The 14,849-nt window shown below is 38.2% G+C and overlaps 1 protein-coding gene across 6 annotated transcripts in view; it reads left to right on the forward strand.

Annotated features, from left to right (window-relative positions):
- mid2 (midline 2) overlaps window positions 1-14,849 on the forward strand; it is a 163,719-nt gene that overhangs the window by 106,458 nt on the left and 42,412 nt on the right. For all 6 annotated transcript variants that reach the window (XM_085430969.1, XM_085430977.1, XM_085430961.1 and 3 more), the window contains one exon: window positions 13,552-13,659. In XM_085430969.1, coding sequence (XP_085287095.1) covers window positions 13,552-13,659 — 108 coding nt within the window. The remainder of the gene's footprint in view (window positions 1-13,551; window positions 13,660-14,849) is intronic.

Here is a 14,849-nt window from a genome sequence, read left to right on the forward strand (position 1 = left end):
CATACTTTAACAATACTTCCTTAAAGTGCCCTTGAAACTTTCTGTGTAGTGAAGTTCTTGCATTTAATATCTCCCTCTTCTTAATTCATCTTGTAACTTGACAGCTGATCAGCTTTTCTGTCATTCTGTCCCACTTTATCTTGCTCTCTATATGGTAGTTGTCCTCGTCGAGGTCATGGTTCAGCTATGCCTCGTGAGACTGTGTGGTTACAAGGTGCTTGCACTGGCAGCTGTATAAAGAGGAAAACTTTAGAGCCAGAAAGCCCAGACACAGCTAAATGTGGAGTAAGCATTGTTTCTAGGAAGCAGTAAAAACCAGCAGCTGGTGTTTCCAACCGCTAGGATCGTGTTAAACTCGTGTGTGTATCAGAACTGATGGAAAAAAGAATCACATCAGACAGAAGCCTGGTGGGTTTAAATGTTCACACGTGTATATCTACTGATTAAACAGCGAACAGTAAGTCCTTAGCTGAGACCTGTCTAGGTGTGTTTACACTGAAGCTGATCACACTCTGTGCAGAATATGAATCAGTTGTATGGAGATGTCTCTAATGCTGCGTAATCCTTTGCATTAGGGCTCATCTCTCTTTATCTCTCCACAATAGCACCAGAGAGATCGAACCATCTTCTGGCATCATTTCTAAAGCTATATTTCTAAAGCCGTTTGCAGTTCCACTTTTAAGGATGGGAGCATCAATACAATGCGCTAATGGTATATAGATAAACAACATTTCTTCTTTATTGCAAGCTCTACAGTATGTTTGTGCTTTTAACAGATGCCCATACTGTGCATTCAAAGTCGATGTATATCATTCAGCATTCATCCATCCTGGGTGGGTGATATTGTGTGTAAAGACAGGTGGGTTGCTTTCGACTCGGATTTTATTCCAAACAGACACAACTCTAACTTTAAAGCATGGATATCCTATGGCCTTATGACATTCCTCTCTCTTACTCATAGAAATATTGTGCTCAGATTTGAGGCCTTACAGGACAATCACAACCTGACAAAATACGACTTTCATAGATACTTACAGCTGAGATCATATATTGATCATGAATGCAAACTGTCCGACTTCAATGATGCTTAGTCGCATTTTTTCCTCATCCTGAAAAATGCCACAACCATGACCCCTACTAAATCTATTTCTAAACTATACAAAGCTCTCTCTAGTGCCAGCAAGGATAATACTTTATACACTAAGGATAAATGGGAAAGGGAATCAGGAATTGCTATTTCTGTAGGGGAGTGGGAAAATGTTTGGTACTGCCAGTGGTCCACGTCCAGTTCTATGAGCTGGAAGGAACATGGCTGGAAGAATATTATTAGGTACTTCAAGACTCCATATCAGGAGAGATACAAAGGGGCTTATATGCAATGCTGGAGACAATGCGGCTCGACTGTTGCTAACCATTTTCATGTCTTTTGGGACTGTCCCGAGTTAAAAAACTTTTGGATAGGTGTTCAGGTCTCTTTAAGTGCAGTCTTTAACGTTCAAATACCTTTAGATTTTAAGGTTTTATAAATGGGTTTGGTCCCCTTTCTGGAACGTAGGAGTGAGATTAAGTTGGCGCAATTATATGAGGTGCCGTAAGGGACATTATTACTGAAACGCTCTCACACACACAACTGAAACGCTCTCACACACACTACTGAAATTTTAGCTCTCACACACACTACTGAAACGCTCTCACACACACTACTGAAATTTTAGCTCTCACACACACCACTGAAACGCTCTCACACACACTACTGAAACGCTCTCACACACACAACTGAAATTTTAGCTCTCACACACACAACTGAAACGCTCTCACACACACTACTGAAACGCTCTCACACACACTACTGAAATTTTAGCTCTCACACACACTACTGAAACGCTCTCACACACACAACTGAAACGCTCTCACACACACAACTGAAACGCTCTCACACACACTACTGAAATTTTAGCTCTCACACACACAACTGAAACGCTCTCACACACACTACTGAAATTTTAGCTCTCACACACACTACTGAAACGCTCTCACACACACTACTGAAATTTTAGCTCTCACACACACTACTGAAACGCTCTCACACACACTACTGAAACGCTCTCACACACACAACTGAAATTTTAGCTCTCACACACACAACTGAAACGCTCTCACACACACTACTGAAACGCTCTCACACACACTACTGAAATTTTAGCTCTCACACACACTACTGAAACGCTCTCACACACACAACTGAAACGCTCTCACACACACAACTGAAATTTTAGCTCTCACACACACAACTGAAACGCTCTCACACACATTATAAAAACCCACCCCTAACTAACAGGTTGCTGAGTAGACATCTGTGTAGTGGTTTGTTTGAAATCTAACACTTTTTCCTTCAGTTTCCTTGTCAAGAATTAACTTCCTGTTTAACTGAAATGCCTTCCTGTTTAACTGAAATGCCTTCCTGTTCAACTGAAACGCCTTCCTGTTCAACTGAAACACCTTCCTGTTTAACTGAAATGCCTTCCTGTTCAACTGAAATGCCTTCCTGTTCAACTGAAACACCTTCTTGTTTAACTGAAATGCCTTCCTGTTCAACTGAAACGCCTTCCTGTTTAACTGAAATGCCTTGGTTTTTCAGTAGTGTGTGTGAGAGCGTTTCAGTTGTGTGTGTGAGAGCGTTTCAGTTGTGTGTGTGAGAGCGTTTCAGTAGTGTGTGTGTGAGCTAAAATTTCAGTAGTGTGTGTGAGAGCGTTTCAGTAGTGTGTGTGAGAGCTAAAATTTCAGTAGTGTGTGTGAGAGCGTTTCAGTTGTGTGTGTGAGAGCGTTTCAGTTGTGTGTGTGAGAGCGTTTCAGTAGTGTGTGTGAGAGCGTTTCAGTTGTGTGTGTGAGAGCTAAAATTTCAGTTGTGTGTGTGAGAGCGTTTCAGTTGTGTGTGTGAGAGCGTTTCAGTAGTGTGTGTGAGAGCTAAAATTTCAGTAGTGTGTGTGCGAGCGTTTCAGTTGTGTGTGTGTGAGAGCTAAAATTTCAGTAGTGTGTGTGAGAGCGTTTCAGTAGTGTGTGTGAGAGCGTTTCAGTGGTGTGTGTGAGAGCTAAAATTTCAGTAGTGTGTGTGAGAGCGTTTCAGTTGTGTGTGTGAGAGCGTTTCAGTAATAATGTCCCTTACGGCACCTCATACAATTACTCTTGGTGGCAAGTAAAAAAACAATTACTAGAAGATGGTTAAGCCCAGCCCAGCCTACCCTAGATGACTGGTTTGGGATCATTTTAGAGATATTTAGGATGGAAAAACTTACATATCTGTTAAGAAATCAAAAAGCCAAATTCTACCAAATTTGGAACAATTGTATCCAATTCATTACCCCCACGAGGGCTGACTTCACTTGATCGCACTATTACTTGGTTGTTTTTTGTTTTTTTTACATTTACCTCTATTACTATTGCTTGTTTATTTACTTATTTGTTCACCATGATTGCAGCATGGGCACCCCCCCAGTTTGTGTTTATAGTTCCATGTAATGTGTTCTATATATCTCCTTCGGGAGAGCATGCGAGCAACTCTCCTAGTAATAGCTAGTGGAGGTTAATATGCACCCGCTGATCACTTTGTTTATCATTTGCTCTCCTGGACTTGGAAGGACTTTGTTCCCATGTTATTCATATACTGCTATGCAGATGGTTTTTTCTTGTCCAATCCAAATAAAGATATAATTTTAAAAAAAAAAGAAGTGAGTCTATCTAATAATTATAGAGCTATTTGCATCAAATAGAAGAAGGACCACCAAAGAAAATGAAGGCACACTGTCTGGGAAGGATGGATGTCCATATAAATTTTCATGGTAATCCATCAAATGCGTGTTGAGATATGATTAGCAGAGATAATGACGGGTGTCCTTTGATAATAGGCATGATAATTTAATTAGTAGTGATTGATGTTTGTGTTACTTTGTTCTGTTGAAAAGTAAAAGAAGACAAGAGGTTAGAAGTTGTTACCCTGAAAAACAGAAATAAATGCAGTCAATCTGCTTAGTAAATAAACACTTTGGTGAGGCGTTTCCAATTATCACCTTTCTTTGACACAACATCCATTACTTTGATCTCACGGTTGCATTTTCTTTTACTCTATTACATACATAAACCATTTTTAGAGCCAGGTGCCAGCTGGATGTCATAAATCTTTGGGTGCTATCCCAGAATTTGTGGACAGCATCAGAGCTAAAGCTGTCACGCTAAATCCTTGCATCTGTTTAAGGACTTCATGTCACACTTAAAGAGGCAAACTGGGGACAGTAAGAAGCAGGCGGAATCAAACAGAGGCAGAAAAAATGAAGAGAAATATGAGCGAGCAAACGACTGGATTGAGCATAGAGCGTATTCAAAATGTAACTGTTCTGGTGTCAGCAAAAGGTTAACCACTGCTTTGAACTTTGCCTAGCCGTCTTTACAAGATAGGTGCCATTTTGGCTACAGCAGCCAATGTTGGAAGTCATATATTGCTCTGGCTGTCACTGTTCTGTAATTATTACAGTCAAAAGTTTTGAGCAATCAATCGTGTCTTTATACTTTTCCTCAAAGTAGTCAATTATTATTATTCAAGACCTTGTATGTGAGGAGGATTTTAAATTTGATTCTGGATTTAACAATGAAGAGAAGCCAATATGAGAAATGTGCTTCCTCTTTCAAGTCCCTGTCAGTAATCTTGCTGCAGCATTTTGGGTCAACTGAAGGATTTTCGGGGAGTTTTAGAACATCCTGATAATAAGGAATTACAGTAGTCCAGCCTAGAAGTAATAAATGCATGAACTAGTTTTTCAGCATCGCTCTGAGACAGGATGTGTCTGATTTTGGAGATATTGCGCAAATAGAAGAAAGCGGTCCTACACAGTGTCACTGCATTTCTGAGATTTTTAGTGCCAAGTACAAGAACCTAAGTTTTATCTGAATTTAGAAGCAGAAAATTTGAGGTCATCCACGTTTAACTAATTATTTGTGGGTGTCATCTGGTGTCATGATAGATAAAGTTGGTAGTCATCTGCATAGCAGTGAAAATGTATGCTATTTCTTCTGATGATACTGCCTAAGGGAAGCATGTATAATGTAAACAGAATTGGTCCTAGCACAGAACCCTGTGGAACTCCATATTTAACCTTAGTGTGTAAAGACAACTCCCCATTTACATGAACAAATGTAAATATATTAGATAGATATGATTCAAACCACTGCAGCGCAGTACCTGTAATACCTACAGCATGTTCTAATCGCTCTAATAGAATATTATGGTCAACAGTATCAAACGCTGCACTGAGGTCTAGCAGGACAAGCACAGAGATGAGTCCACTGTCAGAGGCCAGATCATTTGTAACCTTCACTAAAGCTGTTCCTGTGTTGCGATGAGCTCTGAAACCTGACTGAAACTCTTCAAGTATCACATTCCTCTGCAGATTCCTCTTTTACGATGATGATGATGATGATGATGATGATGATGATGATGATCTCTAATGGTTACAATTTTATTTGTGACAAAATTCACGAAGTCATTACTCGTTAACTTTAAAGGAATGCTTGGCTTAACAGAGCTCTGACTTTTTGTCAGCCTGGCTTTAGTGCTGAAGAGAAATTTAGGGTTCTTACTTCCTTCAATGAGTGGTCAATAGTAAGATTTTCTAGCTTTACGGAGGGCTTTTTTATAGAGCGATAAACTGGATTTCAAGGCTAAATGAGGATGTTCTAAGCTAGTGTGATGTCATTTTAATTAGTCCAATTATAGATTGAATGCCGTGCTGAGGCTGTCATTTTTAGTATCTACATGGATAAAATCTCCCACAATAATTATTTTATCTGAGCTGAGAACTAAATCACATAAAAAGTCTCAGAATTCAGACAAAAAACAGACAGGTGGACGATAGATAACAACAAATGAAACTTTTCTTGAGTTTTTCAAGCTAGGGTGGACAAAGCTAAGCATCATTTTTTTCAAATGAATTAAAACTCTGTCTTGGTCTTTGGTTGATTAACAAGCTGTAGTGGGAGATTAATTCATGTACTAACAGGGGACTAGAAAAGAGAGACCCAATGTTTATAATCCACATTTCACTGTTTTACTCTTTGGTGCAGTCGTGGATACAGTATTGTTCTTTCTGTGTGATTTTTTTGTGTTTAAATAATTTTTTGCTGATTTTTGGTTTGTTTTTTTGTTTTGACACAGTCTCTAAGGGGATGGGGTTTTGGGGAGATAGCAGGAGGAGAGAAGCTACAGAGAGGCGTGTAAGTCTGCAACTCCGCTTCCTGATCCAAACTCTGGATAGTCAGATTTTGGGGGGGTTTATTAAATTTGGCCAGATTTGTAGAAGTGAGAGCTGCTCCATCCAAATTAGGATAGATGCAGTCTCTCCTAACAAGAACAGGTTTTCCCCAAAAAGGTTCCCAATTATCTATAAAGCAAAGCATTTTGGACACCATTCAGACAGACAGCAATTTAAGCCAGCCACCCTGTGTTCCCGGGTGCTCGGAACAGTCTGCTAGGGGAAGAACTAAAGCTACCTTCAAGTGCACCAGCCACAGGGGCCTGGCTAGCTATGGGTTTTCCAAGGGTGCGAAGGTCTGTGTGTTGTAACGGGAACAGGAAGTGATACTCTACCAGATAGAGCCAACACCAAGTGAGAGTGAAATGGTCTCAGAAGAAGGGGTGGCTGTCAAGAAGCCTTTCATAAGGAAGGAAAATGGGGAACAAAGGATAAGGAATTCCAAATTACACAAGACCTGGATTTGAAATCAGTAACATAAGGTCCTATGGAGTGATGAATTCAGTTTCATTTTTCAGCATTGGAATGCACTTCAGGAAGCCTGGATAACTATTCCTGAAGACTGTTTAAAGAAATTATAAGAAAGTTTACCTAAGAGATTTCAGGCTGTGTTGACGAACAAAGTATTGACTTTCTAGCTTGCGCTAATTGTTTTTTCTTATATGATATGTATGTTTGAACATGTTTCAGTAAATCAATGCACGCATTTTCCTAGAAAAATATAAAGGAATGAGGGGTGGCTTAAGACTAATGTACAGCACAACAGGATTTGTATATATCTGTTTCGACAGTTTTCTTGGATAAAAGACTATTTCTTTTCTTGATGTATGTCAATCTGAAATCTACAAGATCTGTTAGACATTTTGTACATCATTTACCACTCCTGCCACAATTGATATGCGGTGAAACCTTTGCTTGTTAACTAGAATTTAAAATACATCGGTGTGGGCGTGAGCAGTGCTTATTAACACAGTATGCATTTGTAAAGATTTGCAGTTTAAGAAAACAAGTTGGGATTTTGTAATGTCAAGGTGGGCGGCTAATTTAGCTGCATTCTCTGCTGTGTTTGTGATGTTATTATGGTGATTCAGCTGTGAGATTTTCTGTGACAAAAGCAAATAGTATTTTCAAGATTGAGCACTGCAGCATCATTAAAACTCACACACACAATTCATCTCATTTGTCTGCAGTCAATGGATTTTCTTAAAATGACAGCACAGTGAGAAATTGCAATGCCGAATCTCAGAATCGGGGGAATTTAACAAGCAAAGACTCGTTTTGAGTTTAGCTCACCTCCTGATGATTGACAACTCCTAAAATACTGTCTCTCTACTTACTACCAGTTTTTAGAAAAGGAGAGTTGGATATGTGTTTCGACTTCACATTTCAAAAGTGTTCATAGATAGTTGCTAAACAAATATCTTTGTTTTTGTTTTTATCAGGCAAAGTCTTTTTGTTTTTGAGTGTAACCAGTGGTTTGCACCTTCCATAAACCCGCACTATTAATAATCTTGAAGTCATCACTTAATTGTTGCCTTTGACGTTTGAAAAATGATTCTTAGTTATTATTACCTATCCCTTATTACCTAAATGACCAGACATCTTTCATTCAGCCTGCTTGAGTCCTGGTTATTGCATAGAAACTGCCCTATGTTTCCAGGCAATACACCTCAGAATTAAATATGTTTACATGATAACCTTCAAACAAAGAAGAATACTGGCGCCGTAAGGTTGGATTAATTCCAGCATTATGGCAATAGTATCCTAATATGATAAAGCAGTGTTCCCCTATTATTGATATCACTGAAACTTTTAAGTTATTATATAAAAATCATAATGAACTAATGTTACCATTTTAGTTCCAGCTGGTCATCATATGGTTACCTATATATTACTGTATGACTACTAATTGGTCCTGCTTTACAGGCATATGTTTATATTGTCATTATTAGCCCCATTTGGTCTTGTTATTAACCAATTATACAAATTTAAAGTTAGTACCTCTCTGCTAGATCCATTGTTCATACAAGATATTACTTGGTTATTATTTGGATGTTACTTTGTAATAACGTTGTAATTATTTCCACATTATATTTGCTTTCACACTCATACCCCACTATTATAACGATGTGGCCAAGCTGTAACAGAAAGTACTACCAGTCCACAGTAGAGATGTAGATGAGCATACTTCCTGTTTTTGTTGTTTTACTCTATCCATATAGTGAATGAGCATTGACTTTGTTCTGTCGGGATAACCTGAGCTTTGAATGAAGTTGTAACATATTAAAACCTTTTGCGTGTGTAGTAGAAATAAAGTCGACAAACTTACGCTAACTTTAATTAGATTTCCCTGGTGATTTTATACATGCATTATGTCCCATTAAAGTATCGCTTATCTTTTCTTTTTTGGAGGTAGGTCTTGTTAATTCGATATAACTACCAGATGGTTGCTGAGTAGCAATACTTGCTTCAAGAATTACTTTGAATCAGCTACATCTAAAATGATAAATAAATAAATGAACCTCTCATTGGGACTTGTGCCTATTACATCGATCGGTGATATGTGAGGAAAGGGGACAAGTGAGCCACAATCCAGAACATTTTGTAATAATGTGGGACAGTGGATTTCAACATCCCATACTGTTGGAACTGCATTTATTTTCTTCCGTCTTACTCTCCATTTCTCAGCACAATTCTGTGCTGGATGTCTTGATTTATCTGAGGAAGATTACCAGCAGTAGATCAGCTATGCAGATATGGTGTTTATTTGCTGTGGTTCAGTACAGGCTATAGGATGTCAACTTGATGAGAACTGTGGTAGCTTATTAGAGAGAAATATGTGCTGCCAGCTGTACCCAACTGTAACATTACTCAGCTGATATCTGCATTTGCTTTTGCTAAAATAATGTCATTATAATAGCATATACAAACATGCTTGTCAGATATACTTTTAATAATTAGTAGAAAGCACTGAAAAGGATGTGGTTAAGTCATAGCTGCATTAATGAGGAGGATATTCTATATTAACATTATTATTATATTACTATTGACTAAAGTAATAATCCTTATAAATCATAATTCCATTTAGTTTGCCTAATATATTGTATTCAAATACTTTTATTTATCCGATGTTGGAGAGTTTAATAATTTCCCAAAGACAGATTAAATAGAGCAAATTAGAACATGTGTTAAACATAATTATCATCAACCAAACGTTTTTAAGAAATTTGAAAGTGAGATATTTTTATTGAATTTTAGCACCCTGACTAGTTTTCATAAATATTTTAAGAGCAGGAGCAGGTGAAAGGTTTCTTAACACTTGCTATATGTGGTTATTCTTCCAATAACAGACCTTAACTTGAAGTTGGCACAGTGCTTTTTAGTATACCTGCAGAGGAGTCTAATAATGCCTAATTTGAGTGAGGTTAAAAGAGAGAGAGAGAGAGAGAGAGACGGAGAGAAGGGGGAACGAGGAGGGAACAATTTTCCATAACTACGCTGCTAAGTAGCCCAGTCGTAATTCACAGTGACCCAGGATAGCTGCATTCATCCTGCTTAATTACGAAGCTGCAGTCATAAAATGGCTTTTTGCAGAACTGTGTTGTTTGTGTTTGTGTGCCCCTGTGATTTTCTCACCATGTGAGGGCCTACTTTGGCTCAAAGCCATCCTTAAGAGGATCCAGTACTGTGCAAGTCTTAAACCACCTTGCATTTCTTTATAGTTTTCTTGCAAGAAGCCAGATTTTTTGTAAAAAAAAGATTTATGTGGTTTTGAGCAATAGTTGTGCAGGAAAAATCTTCTCTGTGTGCACCCAACTCAAGGGATAAACCAATTCTGCGTCTACACATAACAGATTTGACATTTTTAGTACAAAACTTACTAGAAATGACAAATAGGGCATAGTTTGACGGATATAATGAGTACTTTTGCAATGAAAAGGGAATTCGAAAAGAGACCTTAGCCAAAAACTTGGCACATCTCAGCATTGTGTGCAATGTGCCCTTAAAATATTTGAGGAAACTTTTGAGCAGCTACTTCTATCAATAAATTAATCATCTTAATCTTCATCAATAGTAATAATGTTTTTATAGTCTTAATAATAATTTGAGAAATAGCTAATTGGGGTGAGTGATAGTAGATAAACAGTTACGTCTAACTGGCTGTCCCCCTACTCATGTTAAGGTTAACATGTGTACCAGCCAGGTTAACATTGAGGGAAACTCTTTAATATTTAATTGTTATTGAATCAGAACCTTTACTGACCTCTCGAAGTTCTTCATAAAGACTGGGTAGTCAGTGCTTCCCAACCCTGAACCAAGACACATATTTCATATTAGAAAAGTCACATGGCGCACCACCAAATGTAATTTCTTCTGTCTTACTGGCAGTTGGCATTGGCAACCCTTTTAATTAGAGCAGGTAGTTGCACTGCCCTCTAGTGGAAGAGAATGTAATTGTTCTGCCCGTTACTCACGCCGATCACTAATCAGATTGAACCAGATAATCTTCCACGGCACACCTGTCTATACTATCTACAGAACTAAAAAAATTACCTAGTAATGTTGCTTTCTCACAATTTGGTGTGAAAAGGTACTGTATGCGTTGGTACTGTTGACATCTCTAAATATATATATATGGATTATTTTCTGTTATTGAACAGTTTAGAAACACACAGTCCAATGAATTCCTTTGATCATATCAGTCGATCGGTGGATAAGTAAGAGATCATAATGTGCATCTACGTCATTCTGTATATTTTTAATAACATTAAGAAAACACTTCTTAATCAAGGTGATTTTTTTTGTTTGTATGTAAAAAAAAATCTACTCATTTAAATCTACTCTATCCCACATGAGCATTTATCTTTGTAAATTCTGCTCTGCTGTATTTTGTTATCACTGCTGTGATCTTTAATTTAAATGTCATCATTGCACCTCTGTAAGATTGCGTGTGCCACAGTAAAAGAGGTCTCCTCGCAGTGCATCTCCTTGTGTACTACTGTGTTATGGTTGCCAGCCAAGAACAAAAGTGCTCTTGCCACAGTCCCTTCCCTGCAGGAAACACTCACCTGTAGCTTTTTGTGACAACAAACGCTACAGCAGCTAGCGAAGCAGCTCAAGGAACACTGTTCTCTGTAAATGTTTCTGGCCTCTGAAAACGTCTTATTTGAAGTGAAATTTCTAGCCTCTTGTCTGAATTTTCTCAATAACTCTGAAGTTTCCAGTTTGGGTGAAAAATTCCCACTGTCACCCTGCTGGGTTAGTTTTATTTCTTTTTATTCTGGAGTATATTTGTAATTTCTGTAATGGTTTGAAGTGACTCCTACAGACAAAATCACTCATCGAGATATAGAGGTTGCACTTACAGTAAACCTCTGCACAGGTGTAAATACAGCCAATTACATCTCTGTTACAACATGATCTTAGATAACAGATATGAGCTTTGTGCATCTTTATGTTACTGTATGAAACATAAAAATTATTTTAAAAAAAATATGACTATTAGAGCAGATGAAGCAAGTAAGGTACGCCCAGACCTAAAACCAGTCTGTCAGGATTAGTGTCGTGGATGAGAGAAGGAGGACCCAAATGCTGGACTCACAGGTAGGTAGGTGAAGGTTGGTGTTTATTGTCGATGGAGTGAACAAACAGAACAGGAGTAGGAAAGGGCTGGCTGGCTGGACGACTGACTGACTGACTGACTGAATGAATGAATGAAGGACTGACTGACTGACTGAAAGACTGAATGGCTAGCTGACTGAACGCAGGCGGAAACGACAACATAACATCAATGACACGACAAGGGCTGAAGGGAAGAGAGGGCTTAAATACATGACTAACAATGACAACGATTGGAGACAGGTGAGTGAACAGCTGAACATAATGAACTAATGATAAATGGGAAGAGGACTGAACATAATGCACACAGACCAAGGCTAACACAATAAAACAGGAAGTGGAACAGGCAGTAGATAAACAGTGAACGTGAACTGAAAATACTGGGTCAACGACCCAGAAACCCTGACACAGTTAAGGTTGGAAGTATAGATGTCATTTCTGTCTCTTTTTTTGTACCTTTGTTTGCTCATGAATCAGAAATCACAACCCACTCACTTGACAAATTGCCATTTAGATTTTCTCTTCTCTTTTTTGGTTCAACAGTGAAGTTGGAGTATCTTTTTTTATGATCTAAAACCCTGCCCTAAGTGGTTCTAAAGCTTTTGCAGTAATTGTATGCATATTTCATAATGAGCAAACTGCTTAATAGTGGTTCATTGTTGAAATTCAGCAAACACCCTTAGTGTCTCCAAAAAAAAACCCTCACCCACCCACACACACAAATTTGAAGATGGATGTTCATTTAGTGCTGGCGTGAAATGGTGAACTGATGAAGAGTTGCCTTGGTGACTTTGGTCCTGAAACAATCACAGAATCTATTAAATTGGCTTGGTGTGAGCATTTTCTATGAGTGATTTAATTATTGTCTCCACAGACCTTTTCTGGGTGCCTTTGAGTTTTCAAATAATCCACCTTGGCTTTTTCTGAGTTAAATAAACATGTTTTTTTAAATAGTGTAACTCTAATCATTTAATGCACCATTTTTGTAATAAATTCATGCTGCATACAAGTATAAAACAGTGTTTCAAATCCAACTGCACAGTAACCCTTTTTATTAGGAGAGATGGGCTCCAGCAAGGACAAGAACATTTTTGGCGAATGAATAATAAATTCCATCTACAGTGTACATTAAAATGTCGGTTTCTCACTACCTGCAATGCCCCCTAATTGGCTGACCAATTAGTTTGCCATATTTATGTGTATTTATGAATTGTTTTGTTTAACCTTGGATTCGTGTACCTAATATATTGATTTATGATCTTCCCAGTGACAGCTGATGAGTTGGAAATCACTTTTCCTTGTTTTGTTCTTCACAAGTTATTTTTAATCCAGGTGCACGTTGCTTAAGGCACTTTTCCTGGTGTGCAGAATTCTTAATGAAATGGAAAACTATAGGACGTGCTCTGTATGCGATGATGCAAATGATCCTTCCTGCCACTCCGAAAGTCTTACAAAGTTCCCAACGAGAGCATGTGAACGAGGAAGAAAAAAAAATGTGCAGACACATTTTTGATATCAGACACCAAAAGCAAAATATAAGATACATTGAACCTGAGCAAGTCAGTGAATATACAGTTTGACTTTAAAGTGAGGCTGTGAGGGTTTCTTAAGTTGTGTGTTTGCTTCTCTTCAGGTGAACACAGCCATGCATGAAGCTAAGCTGGTAGAGGAGTGTGATGAGCTGGTGGAGATCATTCGCCAGAGAAAACAGGTCATCGCCGTGAAGATCAAAGAATCCAAGGTAAAGTATTATATTCAACTAAATTTTTTTAAGCGTCTTTTAAGTGCAGTCTGAAATATTCAAATTCAGGTACAATCACAAATGTGGCACTGACTGATTTTTTTTTAACCTTTAAGACACAAAAAAACAAAGCTAACAGACAACAATATTGGCTTTTTATTAACTTACAGGGAACCTACTATGGTTCCCTGTTAAGTTAATAAAAAATAAATAAAAAGTCACTCATCCAAATGACTTCTTCACTTATCTGAAGAAATCATGAAGGAAGGAAGTCACTTGGATGAGTGACAAAACATTTCTCAAGATTCCTGAGCATCTATCCCATTTTGCAGTTAAACTGCTGTCCTGAAAGAACTACAATATTCACTTATTTAGAGTAAATTTTCAATATATGTTTTACATCTATGAGGTTCTGACTGGACTACGAGTGTAAGTAGTTAATATGAATTTCAGTATATGTAGACAGCAACAGATTTCTGGCTTTCCAAAATGTATTTAATAAGCTAACCCTGACTCTTCACTTCAGAGTTAACGAGACTGCAAGTTCACTGCACACAGTCACAAGAAATCACAAGAGTTTAAAGGGCTTGTGACATTAAAGGGAGACACTCGAGGAACTGAGGGGCTGCACCAAGGCCTAGTATAAGATAACTTAAGATAAATATGGATTATTTTGAACTGTGAATCATGCATAGCCACAGTTGCAGAGTCCAAGAATTGAAAAGAAATGTAAATGACCACAACAGGTCCCAATAGATTTAATCAGTCAGAGCAAGATTATCATCCAGATGTTGTATTTTTAGTTACTGTTGAGTGTAAAGCTGAATATTGTTTAAACTCCTGAGATAAGATCTATAGTTAATTAACTGAATGTCTGCTGAGGCAGGCAGAATGTACATTTTCCAAATAAAAAAAAACTAAACAAGATCTTTTGTTGTAAATGATGTTGCTGGGAGTTGTTAAGGAACCCCAGGCGGTGTATAAGCGTATCTCTAAAGCTGGGCTTACACTGTGCGATTTTTGGCCCATTTTGAGCCGATTTTTCAGTCGTGCAACCGTTTTGGTGATCGGCCCGATTTTGGCCTTCATCGTGCGTCGTGCATCGTGTAGTATACGTGGGGTAACGAGAAGCGATTAACACCTCACGACCAGCTCCCGATCATCAATCGCTTGGTAGTCACGACCGTCGT

The sequence above is a fragment of the Copadichromis virginalis genome, linkage group LG2 (assembly GCF_057382275.1).
Source record: "Copadichromis virginalis isolate Kocher_CV1m ecotype Utaka linkage group LG2, C_Virginalis_male_GT1.1, whole genome shotgun sequence".
Lineage (NCBI taxonomy): Eukaryota > Metazoa > Chordata > Actinopteri > Cichliformes > Cichlidae > Copadichromis > Copadichromis virginalis.